Consider the following 24,305-nt stretch of genomic DNA (forward strand, 5'->3'; position numbering starts at 1 on the left):
TAGATTCTCAAGGCACCTCGCGTTTCTTCATAAATATGTTCTATTTTGTTAAATTTCTTGTGGTGGTACATTCTCAACTTCTCAAGGTACCCTCCTTTTTTTTATAATGGGCGCTTTATTACATTGACAAGCAATTACATCCGACCTCTGCATAGCTAAGATGCACACAAGTCGTTCGTACATCACAAAAGTCTCAAGTGAAAACAAAACAGGCGAATTACATATCAAACATGAGTAATTGTAAAACGCCTAGGATGAAGGTGGCAGTCCAATCCTTAGATTATTATGCTGCCACCCATGTAGAAAAAAAATATCTCTCACCGTATCCTCCAACCGTGTACAGATCTCCATAAAGAGGTCGTGGTTCTCCGCCCTTTGCAGCGCAGACCACGAATGGAAATAGCGATACATCTGTAGATAACCTGAAAGAGAGAGCAATTCTTATCATTAAAGATTTTGTTATTTCCGCATAACCGCAATGATCATATAATGGTAAGCGCTCCCACCTTAATAAGCGGTCTAAAACTGTGATCAATACCATTAAGACAATTATCAAAGATATTGCCCACACTAGTCGGGAGATACAGATCAGAAGCTACTTGGATGCATGACCATATAGATTTGGCAGAGCGGCACTGGAAGAGCAAGTGCTTAATCATCTCATTGTGATGACGGAAAACACACTGACTACTCCCAAGACAATTGCGTTTCACAAGATTATCTTTGGTTATGATTACCCCTCGACGCAAATATCAGCCAAAAATTTGAATTTTTACCGGAATTTCATCTTCCAAATCTTCTTGTTTTTATCAACTGGTATTTCAGGTTGGATGATTGCATTGTACAATGAACTTACTATGAACTTTCCATTGGATTGTAAGTTCCAAGGAAATTCATCCGGCCCTTCAGACAATTGAATGGATTCCAAACGAAGTAGTAAGACATTCCACGATGAAGTCTCAAGCCGTGTAAATCTCGTCTAAACGTCACTGACGGAGGTGAGCTCGCCATTACTAAAGCAATGGTATCACTTTTGCGACGAACAATACTATATTATTCAGAGAGAGGTATATTCCCTAACCAGGAATCCTCCTAGAACCGTATATGTGATCCGTCCTTAATGTTGAAAGTACCATATCTGAAGAAATATTTCTTCGTAGCCATAAATATGTATTCATAAAATCTTATTCTCGTGCAAATTCAAATGATTTGGCCATTTGTGGCGCTGGTGGTGGAGAAGGAGACATGAAGAAATAATGTTGATGGCAATGCCCGCGCGCGCACATCCTCTACCTCGAAGCACATATCACCACCAATAGACTACACATATCTAACACCCCCTGCCCCCTCCAACAGAATCAACAATGAACGCGCGCAGGACCAGCATCTTAGGGCATCTCCAACCTCGCGACCCAAACGGACGCGCTGGGCCGTCCGGTTTGGGCCGTTTGGGTGGCCAAGCGGACACGCGGACCGCGTCCGCGTGTCCGTTTGGGTCGCGCGCTGCGTCCAACGCGCGGACGCATCGCATAACCGGAGAAACACGAAAACAAAAAAAAGAGGCAAATTTAAACGAAATTTCATTGAACATATGCCCTATTTTGGGCAAATTTGTACATAGCCCTATTTGGGCAAATAAAACTAACAAAAGAAGCCCCTATATGGGCTTTTAAATTTAAACTAAAAACCTCTATTAGGGTTTGGTCGGTGGCGCGGTGGCCGCCGGTGCGCCGCCTAGCCCCTGTGGGCGTCGTCGGCGACGTCGTCGTCGTGGACGACGTCCCCGGGCGGCGAGGCGCTGTTGTGGCTCGACCGCGCCGGGGACTCCGGCCACGGAGACCACAGGGCCTCCTCCCACGGCGAGTGGGGGTCCGGAGCCACCCGAGGCTGCGGCGGCGCACGAAGCAGCGCCTCCTCCCTGAGGCGCTGCTGCCTCTCCTGCTAGGCGCGGCGCCTGGCCTCCTGGCGCCGCCGCTGCTCGTCGAGGCGCTCCTCGTCGGCGCGGCGCCTGGCCTCCTCCCGCCGCGCCGCCTCCTCCTCCTCCCGTCGCGCCTGGCGGGCCTGGGCGTAGAGCTCCCAGCCCTCCGCCTCCTCGGCCTCCCACCGGGCCGCCTCCTCCATCTCGGAGGTGCGAATGGCCGCATGGAGGTGCGGCCATTTCGCCTCCTCCTCCGCCGCGGAGGTCCGGGTCCTCCTCCGAGGACTCCGGCTTTGGCTCGAGCAGGAGAGGCGGCGGTTGCGGCAATGCCGCACCGCCGCGGGCGGCCTCTCCGATGTGGAGGCCGCCTCGGTTTCTTCCCGCAGCCCGTAGCGCCGGCGGGCGACGGCGGCTGCTGCTGCTGCTCGCTTCGTCGTCGTTGGCGGAAGCGAACCGTCGCTTGGCCATGGCGGCGGTTTCGCTGCGGGGAGTGGAGTGGGGACTGGAGTGGAGGACCAGATCCCCTCCAGTCCCCATTAAATAGACTCCCTGGTCACCGACAGGTGGGCCCCAGGGAGACGAGGCGACCAGCGCCCGGACGCGAGCGGACGGCGCGTGCCATCCGCGGCCACGCAAACCTAGCCCAGATTTGGGACGGGTTTGCGTCGTTCCGGACGCCGCGGCCGTCCGCTTTTGCGGTGCGTCCCCGCGCTGGGCCGCGTTTTTGTCCGGCTCGACCCAAACGGACGCGCGGGCGCAGTTTGGGTCGCGCGGTTGGAGATGCCCTTAGGCCATCTTCAATGGGCCGACCCAAACGAGCCACGCTCAATGATCCTTTGCGTCAGTCCGGACCAATAAATGCGTCCGGTACCATCTCTAGCGGGGCGACGTAAAGTGACCGGGCTGTCCGCTATGCAAACCTGACCCAAATATGAGTCTCGGATGCGTCTCTGTGGACGCTGCGCGGACGCGCAAAGTGTCCGCTCGCGTCTGGCGGACGTTTTGTTGTGCCCGTCTGGTAGTGACCCAGCGTCGATGCGTCTTCTCAGCGGCGCTAGTACTGGCGTCGAGGCGTCGCTTCTGTAGTCTGCGGCCGCATAAATGGCGATGCCTCGCGTGGCGCGCGGCCGTCGCCCACCTCTGTGCACGAAGTAATGGCGATGTCACGCGTGTCACGGCCATCGCCCTGCCTCCGACCTATATAAATAGGAGCGCGAGCATCTCATGTCCTCCCCACTAAACCCTAGCCACCGCACAACCTCCACCGCAGCGCCGCTGCCGCTCAGCCTCCACCGGAGCCACCATGAGCAGCGCCGGCCGCGGCCAGGCTGCCACGCCTCCGCCTCCACCTACTACTCCACCTCCCCCGGCCTCGAGCTCCGACGAGGAGTTCGACGACGAAGACAACACCGACGACCTCCTCGACCCGGTCAGGGATGCCAAGGCCCTGGCTGAAGCAAAGAAGGAAGCAGGGGAGGAGCAGGCGGCTCACGCAGCATTCGATGCTGAGATGGAACACCACAGCGTGGCGGCCGCCTCAGCCGCATAGGATGACGACTCTGACATCTCATGGTCTTCCGATGACCCTGATGCGCCTACCCCGGAGGAGAAGGCAGCGGAGCAGAGGGCGTTAGTCGAGTCCTTCGAGACGCTGAAGGACGACGCCGCGAACGCGAGGCTGCGGTAGTGCCTGCTAGAGGACGCGGCGGCGCACCCAGCCCTAGCGGCCGCACGGCAGGCGGCGGAGAAGCAGACAACGGAGGAACGCAACGACGGGGCCAGGCCGTTAGGCAGCAAGTAGTCTAGGCTTCTACAACTACTTTGTACAATTTCTATGTAGTAGTTTATATCCTTTTTAAATATGTTTCAAATCTAAAAATGGGTCGCCCCGCTGGGAGCACACCCAGACACAAATGGACACTCGCGACCACTTTTGGGCGTCCGATAAGGGCATCTCCAACGGGACGACGCATTTCAGACGGTCAAAATGTCCGCGAGCGTCCGTTTGCATCGGCCCGCGGACGTGGAAATGGTCGTGCGTCCGTTTGCGTCGGGGGTGGCTCCAGTCGGCCGACGCATTTCCGACGTGGGCCAGTTTAGTTTCAGAAAATTCAGAAAAGATGTTGTAGCCTCAAATTTGCGTGAAATTATAGTCTCAACTTACGTCAAATTGATGTCTGAAATAAATTCATCACACTTTGCACATGGTACGGCGCAAAGTAGAATCCAAAAGGGGCACACCAAGGCCTGAACAGCATATGAAGTCCAAAAGGAGGCCATGGTGCTAGACGTTGGCGCCTCTGATCAGACGTCTCACGCGCGGATTTCGGCGTGTCTCTTCATGAATCAGGCCCTGGTGTCGTCGTCGACGCTGCTCAAGTCGGCTAGCATGATCCTTGTGTCCTCTGCACGGGTCTTGGCCTCGGCGCCCATCCTCCTGGCCTCGACGTCATTTGGCCTTGGCCTCTGCCTTTTTGGCCTCGACGTCCATCCTTTGGACCTAAATGACCTCTTTCGTGAGGTTGATGTAGATGGCAGTTGCTACCTCTTTTTCCAGATGCTTCTTCTCGTCCCTAGCAGCCATGGCGGCATGATTCTCGGCCATCATCTTCTCCAAGCTCTGGGTGAACGCAATGGCCTATGCCTCCCGGGCTAGATCGGCCTTGGTAGCCTTACGGCCTCGGGGAGGAAGTGGAAGGGCTTGACGGCCATGATCATCGTATTCGTCATCGAGGTAACCTCTGTCCCATTCTTCTCAACTTCATCGTAGGCCGCAAAGCTTGTCTTCCACTTTTGCGCGTCTTTGAGCTTCTCCCAGCAATGGACCATATGATAGCCCTTGTTATGTAGTGCCTTGAACCTCTCCAAGGGCCGGGATACCTGCAATCACGCCAACACGGCTAATGATGTACATATAATGATGTAAATAGAATAGAATGATGATGGTTGTCTCTTGTTTACCTCTGAAATCACGCTGCTTGATACGCGTACAGCACGCGTCCGTTGGGAACCCCAAGAGGAAGGTGTGATGCGTACAGTGGCAAGTTTTCCCTCAGTATGAAACCAAGGTTTAATCGAACCAGTAGGAGCCAAGAAGCACGTTGAAGGTTGATGGCGGCGAGATGTAGTGCGGCGCAACACTAGGGATTCCGGCGCCAACGTGGAACCTGCACAACACAAACCAAGTACTTTGCCCCAACGAAACAGCGAGGTTGTCAATCTCACCGGCTTGCTGTAACAAAGGATTAGATGTATAGTGTGGATGATGATTGTTTGCAGAAAACAATAGAACAGTATTGCAGTAGATTATATTTCAGTATAGAGAATTGGACCGGGGTCCACAGTTCACTAGAGGTGTCTCTCCCATAAGATAAACAGCATGTTGGGTGAACAAATTACAGTTGGGCAATTGACAAATAAAGAGGGCATGACCATGCACATACATATTATGATGAGTATTGTGAGATTTAATTGGGCATTACGACAAAGTATATAGACCGCTATCCAGCATGCATCTATGCCTAAAAAGTCCACCTTCAGGTTATCATCCGAACCCCCTCCAGTATTAAGTTGCTAACAACAGATAATTGCATTAAGTATTGCGCGTAATGTAATCAGTAACTACATCCTCGAACATAGCACCAATGTTTTATCCCTAGTGGCAACAGCACATCCATAATCTTATAGATTTCTGTCACTTCCCCAGATTCACGGAGACATGAACCCACTATCGAGCATAAATACTCCCTCTTGGAGTTACAAGCATCTACTTGGCCAGAGCATCTACTAGTAACGGAGAGCATGCAAGATCATAAACAACACATAGACATGAATTGATAATCAACAAAACAAGTATTCTCTATTCATCGGATCCCAACAAACGCAACATATAGAATTACAGATAGATGATCTTGATCATGTTAGGCAGCTCACAAGACCCGACAATTAAGCACAATGGGGAGAAGACAACCATCTAGCTACTGCTATGGACCCATAGTCCAGGGGTAGACTACTCACACATCACTCCGGAGGCGACCATGGCGGCGTAGAGTCCTCCGGGAGATGATTCCCCTCTCCGGCAGGGTGCCGGAGGCGATCTCCTGAATCCCCCGAGATGGGATTGGCGGCGGCGGCGTCTCAGTAAGGTTTTCCGTATCGTGGCTCTCGGTACTGGGGGTTTCGCGATGGAGGCTATTTGTAGGCGGAAGGGCAGGTCAGGGGGCCACACGAGGGGCCCACACTATAGGTCGGCGCGGCCAGGGCTTGGGCCGCGCCGCCCTATAGTCTGGCCACCTCGTGGCCCCACTTCGTCTCCTCTTCGGTCTTCTGGAAGCTTCGTGGCAAAATAGGACCCTGGGCGTTGATTTCGTCCAATTCCGAGAATATTTATTTACTAGGATTTCTGAAACCAAAAACAGCAGAAAACAGCAACTGGCACTTCGGCATCTTGTTAATAGGTTAGTTCCAGAAAATGCACGAATATGACATAAAGTGTGCATAAAACATGTAGATAACATCAATAATGTGGCATGGAACATAAGAAATTATCGATACGTCGGAGACGTATCAGCATCCCCAAGCTTAGTTCCTGCTCGTCCCGAGCAGGTAAACGATAAACAAAGATAATTTCTGGAGTGACATGCCATCATAACCTTGATCATACTATTTGTAAAGCATATGTGCTAAGATCAAATCATTCAAAGCAAGTATCTATATTGACATAAGAGATGATAATGCAAGAGTTAGACAAGCTAGAAGTTTTCATGAACTATTGCTTTAAAGACATACAACCGTACAAAGTTCATTAAAGATGTATTAAGTATTCAGCATAGAAGTTCTATCCTTCATTCCAAGCATCAAGTAAATTTTCACAACATAAGAAGGATTCAGTCAAGTAAACATAAACATGAACGTCATGAATCAACTGTTTCGAAGTCTACTCAACCGGTGAGCGCAAGCATTTGGTATTAGCACCAGGATGTTATGGCATAAAGAACGTTAATGGGGGTTTGGAAGGCCAAATGGAAGAAAGGCTTGCAAAGCTGTAAATGACCATTAGACAAGAGGAAGCCTTATGATCGAAGCTATGCAAGGAGTAGTGATTGCCATGCAACGGATGCACATAGAGCTATATGTGTATGAAAGCTCTCCAATGGAACTAGTGGGGGTGCATCCAACTTGGTTGCTCACGAAGACCTAGAGCACTTTTGAGGAGGCTCATCATTGGAATATACAATCCAAGTTCTATAGTGTAAATTCCCCACATAGTTATACTAGTAAAACATGAAAACTCTCTCATATGAATGTAGGTGCTGAACATGAGCACAAATGATGACTATGAATAATGCGGGTGCTAAAACATGAGCACAAGTGTGGATAAAAGATAGTAATGCTGCCCCTTTTTCTTTATTCTCTTTTTTTCTTTTTCTTTTCCTTTTTTTTTCTTTCTTTTCATTTTTTTCTTTCTTTCTTTTTTTTTTCTTTTTGATGGCCTCCACGGCTCTTTTCATTTTTAGGGGCAACATCCTAATATGACAACACACTTTTTGGTACAAATAACTCATAATGAATGAAACATGATGTATGAAACTGTATGCCTCTGCTGGTGTAGCGGGATGTGCAATGATCTAGCGTAACATGGGTAAACCACACATCAGCTGTATATGATCATGCAAAGCAATATATAAATAATAAATGACAACATGGCATGTAATGTAAAATGGATGTTGCATGGCAATATATCTCGGAACAGCTATGGAAATGCTGTGGTAGGTAGGTATGGTGGCTGTTTTGAGGAGATGTATGGGCTTATGTGTAGGAGAACAAGAGAAAGTTCTCCCACGGGTTTGGATGTACCGGCGAAGTATGCACAATTCTCAATGTGAGCAAAAGGCAATGCACAGTACCGAAGAGGCTAGCAAATTTGGATGGTGGAAGTGCCAAAAACCGTAGCTTAACATTAGTCAAAAAGAACTCACAAGCTTATTGCAAACAACTAGCAGGTTCATCATTAAGAGCATGATTAAAATTTACTCCAAGGAGGGCCGTTCACGGTGGCACAAGTACCCCGCTAGCTCCCTCGACCTTCAGCACAACTTAGTTATTACGATGAACTCTCAGACATGGAAAGCTATCAAGTCCAACTACGCCTTCAACTATTTAAATAGAGTTTGTAGTACGGCACAAGCTTAAAGACAACAATCCACTACTAATTTTAACTTATTTATCCAGCAAGCCATACCATCTAAATATCTCAAAACATTTGCAAAGAATCAAGTTATCAAAGCTCAATGTTCCACAAGTATTTTATTATATATTACCACATGCAACATTTCCCGTTTCCAACCATACAACAATTTAACGAAGAAGAAACTTTGCCATGAATATTATGAGTAAAGCCTAAGGACATACTTGTCCATATGCTACAGCGGAGCGTGTCTCTCTCCCATACAGTGAATGCTAGGATCCATTTTATTCAAACAAAACAAAAAACAAAAACAAACCGACGCTCCAAGCAAAGCACATAAGATGTGATGGAATAAAAATATAGTTTCAGGGGAGGAACCTGATAATGTTGTCGATGAAGAAGGGGATGCCTTGGGCATCCCCAAACTTAGACGCTTGAGTCTTCTTGATATATGCAGGGGTGAACCACCGGGACATCCCCAAGCTTAGAGTTTTCACTCTCCTTGATCATGTTGTATCATCTCCCTCTCTTGATCCTTGAAAACTTCCTCCACACCAAACTTAGAACAACTCATTAGAGGGTTAGTGCACAATCAAAATATACATGTTCAGAGGTGACATAATCATTCTTAACACTTCTGGACATTGCACAAAGCTACTTAAAGTCAATGGAATCGAAATATCCATCGAACATAACAAAACTGGCAATGCGAAATAAAAGGCAGAATCTGTCAAAAACAGAACAATTCGTATTGACGAATTTTATCGAGGCACCAGACTTGCTCAAATGAAAATGCTCAAATTTAATGAAAGTTGCGTACATATCTGAGGATCACTTACGTAAATTGGCATAATTTTCTGAGTTGCCTACAGAGAATTTTTCCCAGATTCGTGACAGCAAAGAAATCTGTTTCTGCGCAGTAATCCAAATCTAGTATGAACTTTTCTATCAACGACTTTACTTGGCACAACAAAACACTAAACTAAGATAAGGAGAGGTTGATACAGTAGTAAACAACTTCCAAGACACAAAATAAAAACAAGGTACTGTAGTAAAAACATGGGTTGTCTCCCATAAGCGCTTTTCTTTAACGCCTTTCAGCTAGGCGCAGAAAGTGTGTATCAAGTGTTATCAAAGGGTGGTGCATCTACAGCGGGATGCGGAGTTTTCTCAACTATGCATTTTATCTTTTCTATGTGAGTTTCAGAGGCTCCTTTTTCATTGGTTTTAGGCTTGCTATTCTCATCAAACAAATTTTCAGGAACAATCCAATCAAAATTCTTTTCTAGTGCCTCGCACATTCCCAAGAGCTTGCAAGGTATTGATGTTTTTATATCCCCCTCATAATTAACTTCATTAGTGTACTTTTGTCTATCTTTTTCCATTTTCTCAAGGGTACTGGCAAAGTTGGTATAAGAGCTTAGCATATTATATTTAGTGAAGACTTTTCTAGCTTCTCTTGCTATTCCCCCAAATTCTTTAAGAAGGGTTTCTAATACAAAATTTTTCTTTTCTCCTTCTTCCATATCACTGAGTGTAAGAAACATATGTTGAATCACAGGATTATGATTAGCAAATCTAGCTTCTAACGCGTGTACTAAAGAAGCAACAGTAATTTCATAAGTAGGAGCGAGTTCTACCAAGTGTATATCTTCAAAATCTTCAACCGTACTAATATGAGTGGAAAAATCTTCTATATTATCTTTCCCAAGGATAGACCCTCGGCCTACCGGTACATCTTTAAGAACAAACTTAGGAGGAAACATGATGAAATAAGTAAAGTAAATGCAAGTAACTAATTTTTTTGTGTTTTTCATATAGCAAACAAGATAGCAAATAAAGTAAAACGAGCAACTAATTTTTTTGTATTTTGATTTAGTGCAGCAAACAAAGTAGTAAATAAAACTAAGCAAGACAAAAACAAAGAAAAGAGATTTCGATGTGGAGACTCCCCTTGCAGCGTGTCTTGATCTCCCCGGCAACGGCGCCAGAAAAAAGCTGCTTGATACGCGTACAGCACGCGTCCGTTGGGAACCCCAAGAGGAAGGTGTGATGCGTACAGTGGCAAGTTTTCCCTCAGTATGAAACCAAGGTTTAATCGAACCAGTAGGAGCCAAGAAGCACGTTGAAGGTTGATGGCGGCGAGATGTAGTGCGGCGCAACACCAGGGATTCCGGTGCCAACGTGGAACCTGCACAACACAAACCAAGTACTTGGCCCCAACGAAACAGCGAGGTTGTCAATCTCACCGGCTTGCTGTAACAAAGGATTAGATGTATAGTGTGGATGATGATTGTTTGCAGAAAACAGTAGAACATTATTGCAGTAGATTGTATTTCAGTATAGAGAATTGGACCGGGGTCCACAGTTCACTAGAGGTGTCTCTCCCATAAGATAAACATCATGTTGGGTGAACAAATTACAGTTGGGCAATTGACAAATAAAGAGGGCATGACCATGCACATACATATTATGATGAGTATTGTGAGATTTAATTGGGCATTACGACAAAGTACATAGACCGCTATCCAGCATGCATCTATGCCTAAAAAGTCCACCTTCAAAGTTATCATCCGAACCCCTCCAGTATTAAGTTGCTAACAACAGACAATTGCATTAAGTATTGCGCGTAATGTAATCGTAACTACATCCTCGAACATAGCACCAATGTTTTATCCCTAGTGGCAACAAGACATCCATAATCTTAGAGATTTCTCACACTTCCCCAGATTCACGGAGACATGAACCCACTATCGAGCATAAATACTCCCTCTTGGAGTTACAAGCATCTACTTGGCCAGAGCATCTACTAGTAACGGAGAGCATGCAAGATCATAAACAACACATAGACATGAATTGATAATCAACATAACAAGTATTCTTTATTCATCGGATCCCAACAAACGCAACATATAGAATTACAGATAGATGATCTTGATCATTTTAGGCAGCTCACAAGACCCGACAATTAAACACAATGGGGAGAAGACAACCATCTAGCTACTGCTATGGACCCATAGTCCAGGGGTAGACTACTCACACATCACTCCGGAGGCGACCATGGCGGCGTAGAGTCCTCCGGGAGATGATTCCCCTCTCCGGCAGGGTGCCGGAGGCGATCTCCTGAATCCCCCGAGATGGGATTGGCGGCGGCGGCGTCTCTGGAAGGTTTTCCGTATCGTGGCTCTCGGTACTGGGGGTTTCGCGACGGAGGCTATTTGTAGGCGGAAGGGCAGGTCAGGGGGCCACACGAGGGGCCCACACTATAGGTCGGCGCGGCCAGGGCTTGGGCCGCGCCGCCCTATAGTCTGGCCACCTCGTGGCCCCACTTCGTCTCCTCTTCGGTCTTCTGGAAGCTTCGTGGCAAAATAGGACCCTGGGCGTTGATTTTGTCCAATTCCGAGAATATTTCTTTACTAGGATTTCTGAAACCAAAAACAGCAGAAAACAGCAACTGGCACTTCGGCATCTTGTTAATAGGTTAGTTCCAGAAAATGCACGAATATGACATAAAGTGTGCATAAAACATGTAGATAACATCAATAATGTGGCATGGAACATAAGAAATTATCGATACGTCGGAGACGTATCACACACCAACGCCGCTAACGAGGTGGTTGATAGTATGTTCGACGGTGGAGCAGAACTTGCTTGTCTCGGAATCCATGGGGGGTGTGTGGGGTGGCAGCGGCGGGTGCGAAGGTTACCTCGGAATCCATGGTGATGGCTGCGGCGGCGAGGACGTCCATCGCTTCAGGATTGCGCACTGGTCTACTTTGATTTTTCGCGCGGGCAATGACCATTGGCGGGAATGTTATCGGCCTCCCTACCACTGACGCGTGGGTCCTACGTAAGTTTCGGTGGACACTCGACGCGACCGCGGAGTGTCCGCGGAGAGGCAAACCTGGCTTATATTTGAGCCATGTTTGCGTCGCCACGGATGGTCCGATCACTTTGCGCAGCCCCGCTGGAGCAGGACCCAAACGTATTTTTATCACGGCGGACGTAAACGGTCGCTCACGTCGTCCTGTTGGAGATGCCCTAACCCATCCACACTTCAGGCATATACTTCAGTGTTTTGTTTAGGGATAGTATACTTCAGTGAGCTAGAGGTACATTAATTTGAAGTTCGTAGCATCACAAAATAGAAACAAACAATGGCTTTCGCGCTCAAGGCGTCCCCCGCCCCTCCATCGTCCTCGGCCGCGTCGGGCCACCCGGCCGGGCGGCATAGTGCAGTGACGGTGGCCGCGTCGAGGAGGCTTCTTGTGGTCAGGGCGGCGATCCACCCGGTGGTGCCCATGGACAGGCTTCTTCTCAGAGCGCCGCGCAAACGAGCCCTAGCACTAACAGTGGCGCAGACCTTGTCCCGTGTCAAGGAGCAGGCCAAGGTACGCCCTATAATTGGCAGTTTGGCACTGTTGAAATATTGGGCCTACACTTAGTGGCCCATACTAGATTTCAGATTTTCCTATAAATCTCAAAGCCCACATAGTGGAAGCCTTGTGAGTTTGAGCCCAAGTTGGTGGCAGCTCACTAGGGAGTGGCAAGAGGTGGGAAGTTTAGTCCCACATGGAAAGTTGGGAGGAAGTTAGACCACCTTATAAGGTGGGTTGTTCCACCACTAGTAAGCGAGTGAGAATAGGAGTGCTACACGCGCGCGCTCCTCCTCCTCCTCGCTCGCTCGTCTCGACTCGACTCGACACGACACGACACGACACGACATGACGCGCGCGCCGCGCTCGTGGTGAGTGGATTGAGCCTCGAGCCGAGACTTTCCTTACTTTTTGCAGCTCAGGAAAACGAACAGAGTCCTAGACGGACGCGTCGCAATTAGTCGGTTCGGGTCGCTCCCGGATCGTGGGCTATCTGTAACCGACTCGAAACGTTCGTGCGACGTAGGTGTGGCCCACGTTGCCTAGGATTTCCCGAGCCTATATAATCTCTTGTCCGGCTACCGTAGAAACACATCTAACATACGAGTTAGGGTTTCCACCTCTCTCTGCTTGCGCCGCCATCGTAGCCTACTCCATCCCGCGCGCCGACGTGCATCGGCAAACGGGAGAGCAGGTCTCCGGAACCGCTCGTCCTTGCGATCCTGTACGGGAGAGGGCGAATTAGGTTTTTGGGAAGCGCTCTGCGCGACTGCTCAAGCTCTTCATCACGGGTCACCTTCCGTCCAAGTCGGGCGGTGCTGCCTACCGTCGTCAACAACGTTGTCATCAACAACGTTACTGCCGCGACATCATCTGCTACACCTCCACCGCCACCTCCACCAGATCGGTATGTGCGACATATCTCGATCTGTTTAGCGATGGATGTTGTACTGTTTGCTATGCTATTGTTCATGTTGATCACTACATCTAGTATGTTCGAGTTTCACATGTTAGTAGTTACTGTCGTCATGCTTAATATTCTGGAATTAATCATGGAAATTGTGCCTAATTATCCAACAATCCAAAAACCTAATTGTAGGCAATTTCCTGAGTTAACAATGGCTGATTTTTCCGATGCACTGAGGCCGGATAAGTTTACCGGTGTGCACTTTAAGAGGTGGAAGTATAAGGCCATGCTCTGGCTTACTCATCTGAAAGTGTTCGAAGTTACTGATGGTTTACCTGAAGGAACTATATCTGACCAAGATCAGAACAAGTTCAAGGAAAACAATACTCTCTTCGTCGGATGCGTTCTGAGTATTCTTGCTGATCGTCTGTGTGATGTGTACATGCACATAACAGACGGTAAAGAGCTCTGGGAGGCACTGAATGCTAAGTTCGGTGCAACCGATGCAGGCAGTGAACTGTACATCATGGAGAACTTCCATGACATCAGGATGGTTAACAACCGTTCTGTAGTCGAACAAGCTCATGAGATACAGTGCATTGCGAAAGAGCTTGAACTCCTTAAGTGTGCCTTACCTGACAAGTTTGTGGCTGGATGCATCATCGCTAAGTTGCCCCCTTCATGGAGGAACTTTGCCACAACTCTCAAACACAAGAGACAGGAGATATCAGTTGAAAATCTGATAGCATCTCTTGATGTTGAAGAGAAAGCTCGGGCTAAGGATAATACTGAGAAAGGAGAGGGTCAGTCTAGCGCCAACATGGTGCAGAAGAAACCCTACAGCAAGAACAAAGGGAATAACAAGCCCTCCTTCAATAAGCCTATGAAGACTACAACCTTCAAGAAGAAGAAGATGATAAACAAAGCAGATCTGAGCTGCTTTACATGTGGAGAGACTGGCCACTTTTCTAAGGACTGTCCAGAGAGGGCATACCGCAAGAAAAAGGCGAGGCAAGTCAACACGGTGACCGCTAGCAATGCTGATGGGTACGGTAATCTCTTTACTGTTCTTTCGGTATTTCAATCTCCATGTTGGTGGATTGATACAGGTGCTAATGTTCATGTGTGTGCTGACATATCCATGTTCACTTCTTACCAGATCGCCCGGGATTCTTCCGTCTTGATGGGGAATGGGTCACATGCTTCTGTTCGTGGTGTTGGCACGGTAGATCTGAAGTTCACTTCGGGGAAGATCGTGCAGCTGAGGAACGTGCATCATGTCCCTACTATGAACAAGAATCTCGTTAGCGGCTCCCTTCTATGCAGAGATGGGTTTAAGGTTGTTTTAGAGTCGAATAAAGTAGTTGTTTCCAAGTTTGGACAATTTATTGGTAAAGGCTATGAGTGCGGAGGCTTGTTCCACTTTTCGCTTTCTGATTTCAGTAATAAGTCTGTGAACCATATATGTGGCAATGTTAGTGATGATACCAGTGTTTGGCATTCTCGTTTATGTCACATTAATTTTGGTTTAATGTCTCGGCTATCCAGTTTAAGTTTAATTCTGAATTTCACCATTGCCAAAGGTTCTAAGTGCCATAGTTGTGTGCAATCAAAGCAACCTCGAAAGCCTCACAAGGCGGCCGAGGAGAGAAACCTGGCACCTCTAGAACTCATACATTCTGATCTATGCGAGATGAATGGTGTGTTGACAAAAGGTGGAAAGAGATATTTCATGACATTGATTGATGATGCGACTAGATTTTTCTATGTTTATTTGTTGCGAACTAAAGATGAAGCTTTAGACTACTTTAAAATTTATAAGGCTGAAGTTGAAAATCAACTAGAGAGAAAGATCAAGCGTCTTAGGTCGGATCGTGGTGGCGAATATTTTCCTAAAATCTTTGATGAATTCTGTGATGAACATGGCATTATTCATGAGAGGACGCCTCCCTATTCACCCCAATCAAACGGGGTTGCCGAGAGGAAAAACTGCACGCTGACTGACTTGGTGAATTCCATGTTAGCCACTGCTGGTTTATCAAAGGCATGGTGGGGGGAGGCTTTGTTGACTTCATGTCATGTCCTGAATAGAGTTCCTAACAAGAATAAAGATAAAACCCCTTACGAGGAGTGGGCTGGGAGAAAACCATCACTTTCGTATTTGCGCACATGGGGATGTTTGGCGAAAGTCAATATTCCAATTACTAAGAAGCGCAAACTTGGACCAAAGACAGTGGATTGTATCTTTCTAGGTTATGCTCCTCGGAGTGTAGGATATAGATTTTTAGTAGTTCAATCCGAGGTGCCTGATATGCATGTTGATACTATTATGGAATCTCGTGATGCAACATTTTTTGAGGATATGTTTCCTATGAAAGATATGCATAGCATTGCTAGAATTTCTACTGAGATAATTCCTGAGTCCAGTACATCTAATGAGTATTTTGAACAATCACATGAGAATGTTACTGAGAAGGATGACAATGAAGCTCCTAAACGGAGCAAGAGACGAAGGATTGAAAAATCCTTTGGTGATGAGTTCATTGTGTACCTTGTGGATGATACTCCCACGTCCATTGCAGAGGCATATGCATCTCCAGATGCAGATGACTGGAAAGAAGCTGTCCATAACGAGATGGACTCGATCCTTTCTAATGGAACTTGGGAGCTATCAGAACGACCCCATGGATGCAAGCCTGTGGGCTGCAAATGGGTGTTCAAGAAGAAGCTAAGACCTGATGGTACTATTGAAAAGTACAAGGCGCGGCTTGTAGCGAAAGGCTACACACAGAGAGAAGGCGAAGATTACTTCGACACCTATTCACCTGTCGCTAGACTTACCACCATTCGAGTACTACTATCCATGGCTGCCTCCTATGGTCTTATCGTTCATCAAATGGACGTAAAGACAGCTTTCCTTAATGGAGAGTTGGAAGAGGAAATCTATATGGATCAGCCTGATGGGTTTGTAGTAAAAGGTGAAGAAAGAAAGGTGTGCAAGTTGCTGAAATCCTTATATGGCCTGAAACAAGCACCTAAGCAATGGCATGAGAAGTTTGACAGAACTTTAACTTCTGTAGGCTTTGTTGTCAATGAGGCTGACAAGTGTGTTTACTATCGCTATGGTGGGGGCGAAGGTGTTATACTATGTTTGTATGTGGATGATATTCTGATCTTTGGTATAAACATGAGAGTAATACACGAAGTCAAGTCTTTCTTGTCAAAGAGTTTTGATATGAAAGATCTGGGAGAAGCTGATGTGATTCTGAATATCAAGCTGATTAAGAACGAGAGTGGGATTACTCTAACGCAATCCCATTATGTTGAGAAGATCTTGAGCCGGTTCGGCTATATTGATAGCAAGCCTTCTTCAACACCTTATGATCCCGAGTGTGACACTACGCAAGAACCGGAGGATTGCCATAGATCAATTGAGATATTCTCAGATCGTTGGCTCACTCATGTACTTAGCGAGCGCGACTAGACCCGACATCTCTTTTGCTGTTAGCAAGTTGAGTAGGTTCATGTCAAACCCGGGTACTGATCATTGGCATGCACTTGATAGGGTCATGCGCTACCTATGTGGTACAGTGAGTTATGGGATTCACTATTCAGGACACCCAGCTGTGCTTGAAGGATATAGTGATTCGAATTGGATCTCAGATGTAGCTGATCTGTACGCCACAAGTGGGTATGTATTTACCTTTGGAGGTGGCGCAGTATCATGGAGATCTTGCAAGCAAACCATATTGACAAGGTCAACTATGGAAGCAGAACTTACTGCTTTAGACACAACCACTGTTGAATCAGAATGGTTGCGTGAGCTCTTGATGGACTTGCCTGTGGTTGAAAAACCTGTTCCGGCAATCCTTTTGAATTGTGACAATCAAACTGTAATTGTCAAAGTGAACAATTCTAAGGATAACGCGAAGTCATCAAGACACGTCAAGAGATGTTTGAAGTCTGTCAGGAAATTGCGAAACTCCGGAGTAATAACTGTTACCTATATTCAAACAGACAAAAACCTGGCAGATCCCTTTACAAAGGGACTATCACGTAATGTGATAGAAAGTGCATCGAGGGAGATGGGTATGAGACCCGTTGATGTTACACCATAGTGGTAACCCAACCTTTGTGATCGGAGATCCCGTGAATTAGGACCTGGGAAGAACAAGCTAGTGGTTTAATTGAGGAGAGTATTATGTAACCCTCTCTATGTGAAGATGCACAACTCTCAATTGCTGTAAGGCAGGTTGGCAACAAGCCTTAATGTGTTTATGTTGGCTATATTAGCAAAGATGCTATCCTACAGAGCATTCTTGAAATAACACACCTATATGAGTCCGATTGTTAAACGTCGCAATCTATGAGATTTTGGGTGATCTCTAGTAAACTCATAAAGAGACCACGAAGTATGACGCATATGCTTCACCCGCGGGGTAGGCTACTGGCAGCCATGTACTGGTCATGACTTTGAGTGAAACCCTGTTCACGCAAAACTTGCAATTCAAGGCTTAGTCCATTGTTCAAGTGTGAATGGATGTAGCTTAAGGTTCTAGGCGGAAGTTCAACTTAACAGTCTCCGCTGAAACACTGGTATATAAACAAGCAACGAGTATTGGTAATTCTCTAAATGGGGATTTGAGATCTGGTGGGGGATTGTTGAAATATTGGGCCTACACTTAGTGGCCCATACTAGATTTCAGATTTTCCTATAAATCTCAAAGCCCACATAGTGGAAGCCTTGTGAGTTTGAGCCCAAGTTGGTGGCAGCTCACTAGGGAGTGGCAAGAGGTGGGAAGTTTAGTCCCACATGGAAAGTTGGGAGGAAGTTAGACCACCTTATAAGGTGGGTTGTTCCACCACTAGTAAGTGAGTGAGAATAGGAGTGCTACACGCGCGCGCTCCTCCTCCTCCTCGCTCGCTCGTCTCGACTCGACACGTCACGACGCGCGCGCCGCGCTCGTGGTGAGTGGATTGAGCCTCGAGCCGAGACTTTCCTTCAACAACGTTGTCATCAACAACGTTACTGCCGCGATATCATCTGCTACACCTCCACCGCCACCTCCACCAGATCGGTACGTGCGACATATCTCGATCTGTTTAGCGATGGATGTTGTACTGTTTGCTATGCTACTGTTCATGTTGATCACTACATCTAGTATGTTCGAGTTTCACATGTTAGTAGTTACTGTCGTCATGCTTAATATTCTGGAATTAATCATGGAAATTGTGCCTAATTATCCAACAGGCACCATGCTCATGCGTGCTTACCGTGCAAACGCCAAGCTCGATCAATTGATGTTTCAAGTTTGACGCATTTGATGCAGACGGCCCTCATCCCGTACATCACCGCCGGCGACCCGGACCTGGCGACCACGGCGGAGGCACTGAGGCTCCTCGACAACGTCGGTGCTGACGTCATAGAGCTCGGCATGCCATCCCCGGACCCCTCTGCCGACGGGCCGGTCATTAGGGCATCTCCAACCGGCTGACCCAAACGGACGCGCTGGGCCGTCCGTTTTGGGCCGTTTGGGTGGCCGAGCGGACGCGCGGACGAAGCCCCGCGTCCGCGCGTCCGTTTGGGTCGCGCCCTGCGCCCAACGCGGCAGGTTTGGGTCGCGGCCCCGTACAGTACTTTTTCTTGTAAATCCACTATAAAAACACAAAATAAATTGTAGAAAATATATAAAATAGTTCAAATGCTCAAAATTTATTACACATTACATTGTCCACGTAATGAAGGATAAAGTATTATTCAAAAAAAAATGAAAAAACGATACAAATGATCTAGGCTTCCGGATTTCCTTCATCATTGTTGTTTGCAGCATTGTTGCCTACATGCTGCCAGACGTGCTCGATCAAATCTGCCTGCAGCTGGTTGTGTACAGCTAGATCTCGAATTTCATGGTGTGCATGAAGAATTTCCTGGAATGATGCCGGGCCACGTTGAGGAGTAACCAACTCTCCCTGGCCCTCCCAGTCATTATCATAGAGTGAATCATCCCGCTCTACCTCAACAATCATGTTATGCATGATTACACATGCGGTCATCACCTCCCACAGAGTTTGCACATCCCAGGCTCTGGCAGGGTGTCTGACGATAGCCCAACGAGCTTGGAGGATGCCAAACGCCCGCTCGACATCTTTCCGGGCTGCCTCCTGCTCTTTGGCAAACCTTGCCTCCTGCCGAGTTGGGTTTTCGGATTGTCTTCACGAGTGTAGCCCAAGGTGGATAGATACCATCAGCAAGGTAGTACCCCTTGGTGTAGTGGTGGTCATTGATCTCAAAATCCACATCAGGGGACTGACCGTACGCTAGCCTATCAAACACCGGAGAGCGCTGCAGCACATTGATGTCATTGTGCGAGCCAGCCATTCCGAAGAATGAGTGCCAAATCCATGTATCCTGTGAAGCAACAGCTTCAAGAATGACTGTGCACCCCTCAGAATGGCCACTGTATGCCCCCTGCCAACCAAAGGGGCAGTTCTTCCACTCCCAGTGCATGCAGTCTATGCTGCCAAGCATCCCAGGAAACCCCCTGGAAGCGTTGATTGACAACAGACGAGCTGTGTCCTCTGCATTAGGTTGCCGGAGGTACTGTTCTCCGAACGAACCGATCACAGCTCTGCAAAACCTGTACATCGCTTCCAAGCCGGTAGACTCACTCATGCGCGTGTACTCATCTACGAAATCACCGGCAACGCCATATGCAAGCATCCTAATCACTGCCGTGTATTTCTGGTACGAAGAGAGGCCTACCTTGCCAATTGCATCCACTTTCGCGTGGAAGTAGTCGTCGTAGAGCTTGACGCCATCCATTATCCGGCGGAACAACGGTCTGGACATCCGAAAACGACGGCGAAACATGGCCGGCGTGTACAATGCCTTGGGCTGGAAGTAATCGGTGAAGAGCTGGTCCTGGCCGCGTTCTCTTTTGCGGTCCAAGGCGGCGGCGCGCCCCGGCAAGGACCCCCGGTGCACGGGGATCTGCGAGACAATGTGATCGTGGATGATCAGCGCAGCATCCGTGAAAAATTCGTCGTCCGAGTCCTCGTCGGACGACGTGTCGATGAAGTTCTTGAAGAAGTAGTCATCGTCGCTGTCCACCATGATCTACAGATGAAAAGGGACAAATTTTAGTATGCCCATTTCATCGAACACGTCGCACGCGGAGGCCATCCTGTGCGTCCGTAGGGACCTGCAGGCCATGGCCGTCTCGGCCGACTTGCGGTCTGCAAAGACGGTGCATGAGAGCTCACCTCCGGCGGCAACGGCACAGCTGCGAACGGCGGGAGGTCTCGCGACGGTGGGAGGACAGCGGCGACGGCGACGACGTCCTCCGACTCTGCTACGACGCGGCGAAAGCAGCGCGGGGCCGCGACCTATGCTTCCGCCCCGCTTGCCGGCGTGTCGACGACGGTGGCCGGCGTCGACGCCTCTCCCAAATCGCCGGTCCTTGGCTGGCGGCGGAGCGGCGGGAGATGTGTGCGAGGGGTTTGTGTTTTGGGAGACAGACAGGCGGGCCAGGGGCGGACAAGGGGAGGACGCGAGCGACCAGCATCCGGCGTCCGCGGCCACGCAAACTCGTCCCAGATTTGGGCCGGGTTTGGGTCGTCCCGGACGCCGCGGCCATCCGTTTTAGGGATAGGTCCGCGCGCTGGGCCGCGTTTTTGTCCGGTTCAACCCATCCGAACGCGCGGGCGCGGTTTGGATCGCCCCGTTGGAGATGCCCTTAAGGCCTCCGCGCAGCGGGCGCTGGCGGCCGGGGCGACGGCGGACGCAGTGATGACCATGCTCAAGGAGGTGACGCCGGACCTTTCCTGCCCCGTGGTCCTCTTCTCCTACTTCGACCCCATCGTGCGGCTAGGGACGGCGAGCTTCGCCGCCGCGGCCAAAGATGCGGGTGTCAAAGGTGAACTACTCTAATTAATCTCACGGCTAGTATACTCAAGTAAGAGTATCATAATTAAGAGTAATTAAAATTATCTCGCGGGTCGTTGTCACTGCATCATCGTTTGAGCATCGTGTACATGAACACGATCGAACAGTAAGTCAAGTGTAAGCAACCTACGACTGTATGCTGCAGAGTATCAGCTTGGATATAGCTGCCGGTCCATTTGATGTTGCCACTTGACAGAGAGACGTTCTATGTTAGCTCTCGCGTGACTTTTAAATGTAATACGTATTAATCAGTAGTCCAGTTCCACATGGAAAGCTGTCAAGCTGTGATTATGTTTATCTCGAAGTTTTAAATAGCCGGCTATAACGCGGCTATAACCCCGCTATAGCTTTTGAGGAGCCCTCTCGCTAAGCTATGACATTTATAGGCTAAACGAGAAAAACAAATAATATCCCACTATAGCTCTATTTAGCCCCTAATTAATCTCTAATTTAGCCGCTAATTTTTTCTCTGAATTTCTCTTCTCATCTACTTTTAATTCATGTTTTTAAATTCAATTCAACCTAATTTAATAAAACTTGCAAGTTGAATAGTCAAATATTTGTCTGCGTTAAATAGTTGAATAAGTTGTAGCTCGAATCATGTTTGAGTCATATTTTTTTCTTTTAATTTTGCAAGATGTAATTGAAAAAAAAGGCTAAATGGATTAGCTCGCCTATAGCATTTCTTAGCTTCTAAAAATATCGCAGCTAAATGAAATAGCCTGCCATTTTAAAATATGGTTCATCTGTAATATAGTAATTCTTCTAACCACTTTGATAATATAGTGTTGTTATTGATTCAGACAGTTACATGTGTTGCAGGTCTTATCATACCTGATCTTCCGTACGACAACATACATGCTTTCAGGATAGAAGCCATCAAGAACAGTCTAGAGTTGGTATATGCACGCCCCTTCGATGTCAATATATGTGATTCTAAGAAAACTTAGAATTTGAAGTACAACCATTAAATTTTTTTTCCATTAATGGTCATATATATAGATCCTCCTTACAACACCAGCTACAACAGCAGAGAGGATGAGAGAGATCACGAAAGCTTCCCAGGGGTTTGTTTACCTTGTAAGTGCAGAATCCATGCGTTTTTTTTTTTGGTTATCTGATCAAGATCACATGTTGTGATTTCTTGTCCCGTAATGAATCACATTATGCAGGTAAGTGTTGTTGGAGTTACGGGAGCCCGTGCTACCGTAAACCCGCATGTCAAGGATCTTCTTAAGGAGATTAGGAAGGTTTGTATATACCCAACTTTAAAATCATCCACTTCTTATTTTTTTTACCGGGAACAAATGTCATGATCAATTTATCATCAGTCACATCTCGTTTTTTTGTATGCAGGTCAGTGACAAAGCAGTGGCAGTCGGCTTTGGAATATCGACCCCGGAACATGTTAGCCAGGTAAAATCCATGCATGTACCATGAGGGTTCACCCCACACTTATAATCATGATTGTAAAATCTCAACAACATAATTCAATTACTGACTTTTAATCCTAAAATGATGCAGATTGTAGAGTGGGGTGCAGATGGAGTGATTATTGGTAGTGCAATGGTGAAACAATTGGGTGAAGCACAATCACCAACACAAGGGTTGAAGAGGCTAGAAGTATATGCCAGGAGTTTGAAAGATGCACTTCCATGTTAAATAATGTAAAAGTTCAGTAGTTAGACTAGCTGTGAGCCATCATGGTGCTCAAAATTTCAATAGGTATACACGGAGAAGCTACTTTTTTTTAAAGGCGCAGGAGCTCTATCTTTTAATTGATTAGGAAGGAGTAAACAAGGCCTAGGTCTAAAGGGAAAACAAATAGAGGGCAACACGCCCCCAGCAGCACCACACGCCACATGAGCGCTAACAAGAAGCTCCTCCTACCTGTAGCTCCAGAATGTGGTGTCTAAGGCACTATTTAGGCAACACGCCCCAGCAGCTCCACACGCTACATGAGCGCTAACAGGAAGCTCCTCCTACTTGAAGCTCCAGAGAAGGGGGTGTCTAAGCCACTTAATTACATTTCAACAACAATGTAATATTTCTCACACAACTACTATTGGCATAACCTGGACACTATGACCTTAACCAACTAAAACTTAAGCATTATTGCAATTTTGTCCAACATAAAAAAAATATGAAAATATTCTACTCGAAATATAACAAACAACATGAGTTATAGAAACCAAAAAAAAATCTTTACAATTTTCATGTTTAGCCCAAAATTTAATTCGAAGATTAAAAAGCCTGGAGTTAAAAAGAAGATCTATGTGTGTAGGAACATCACCGTCTGATCGGTGTTGGCGTGTCAACGACCAAAAGGTCATCGCCAAAACCACCACAACAGCATCATCACCATCACCACCAAGCCATCACCAGAAAGATCACACACCATAACACCACCAAGGCACCAACATCGATGCAATAGCAGGCCGAAGGAGGACACTGGGGTTGCAGTCTTGTACTGCCATCCCGCCTGGAGATTTCGACCAGGAGCTCGAGGAGAAGTAGGATAGGAGGTAGTGGTTGAGGTTAGATACTCCAAGAAGGATCAACTATAGGAATGGGAGCCGCGCCGATGAACCCAAGTCGTACAACTAGGGTTAGTCGTGGGCGAGATTTCATGTAGGAGGGCGATCAGATCTGGTGGGAGAGGCGCCATGCAACGAGTTCGAGCAGGGCATTGAGGAGGAAGTGAGATCCTTAAGTGGGAGTAGCGGTGGAAGAGGCCAATGACGATCGAAACCACCAACAACAACTATGGTCCCAAGGTTAGAGGTGACTGTGGGAGGCGACGATAAATGAACAACGCGGGAGGATGGTGCAGAGCTCAACACGGCATACAAAAACCCCATCTTACCTGCATTGGAGAGGGTCGGGAGCGTCCGGGGGCAGGTGGCGACGTGGCAGAGTCATGGAATTCGTGAGCCAAGGAGGACGTGGTGAGCATGAGAGAGAAAAGAAAA

At 47.5% G+C, this 24,305-nt stretch overlaps 1 protein-coding gene across 1 annotated transcript; it reads left to right on the plus strand.

Moving 5' to 3' along the window:
* The first annotated feature begins 12,203 nt into the window (after window positions 1-12,203).
* LOC127292387 (tryptophan synthase alpha chain-like) lies at window positions 12,204-23,088 on the plus strand. The gene is made up of 8 exons (XM_051321765.1): window positions 12,204-12,496; window positions 18,719-18,865; window positions 21,130-21,304; window positions 22,156-22,232; window positions 22,336-22,413; window positions 22,506-22,583; window positions 22,690-22,749; window positions 22,858-23,088. Exons 1-8 carry the CDS (start codon window positions 12,263-12,265, stop codon window positions 22,993-22,995), a joined length of 987 nt encoding a protein of 328 aa, XP_051177725.1. The 5' UTR covers window positions 12,204-12,262; the 3' UTR covers window positions 22,996-23,088.
* Window positions 23,089-24,305: the final 1,217 nt, after the last annotated feature.

This window comes from Lolium perenne, chromosome 4 (genome assembly GCF_019359855.2).
Source record: "Lolium perenne isolate Kyuss_39 chromosome 4, Kyuss_2.0, whole genome shotgun sequence".
NCBI classification, from domain to species: domain Eukaryota; kingdom Viridiplantae; phylum Streptophyta; class Magnoliopsida; order Poales; family Poaceae; genus Lolium; species Lolium perenne.

Excerpts from the sequence above, each read along its gene's own strand:
- LOC127292387 (XM_051321765.1), top strand. The coding sequence starts at position 12,263 with ATGGCTTTCGCGCTCAAGGCGTCCCCCGCCCCTCCATCGTCCTCGGCC. Across the intron at positions 18,866-21,129 it reads CCGACGGGCCGGTCATTAGG|GCCTCCGCGCAGCGGGCGCT; the intron begins GCATCTCCAACC and ends GATGCCCTTAAG. Across the intron at positions 22,584-22,689 it reads TTCTTAAGGAGATTAGGAAG|GTCAGTGACAAAGCAGTGGC; the intron begins GTTTGTATATAC and ends TTTTGTATGCAG.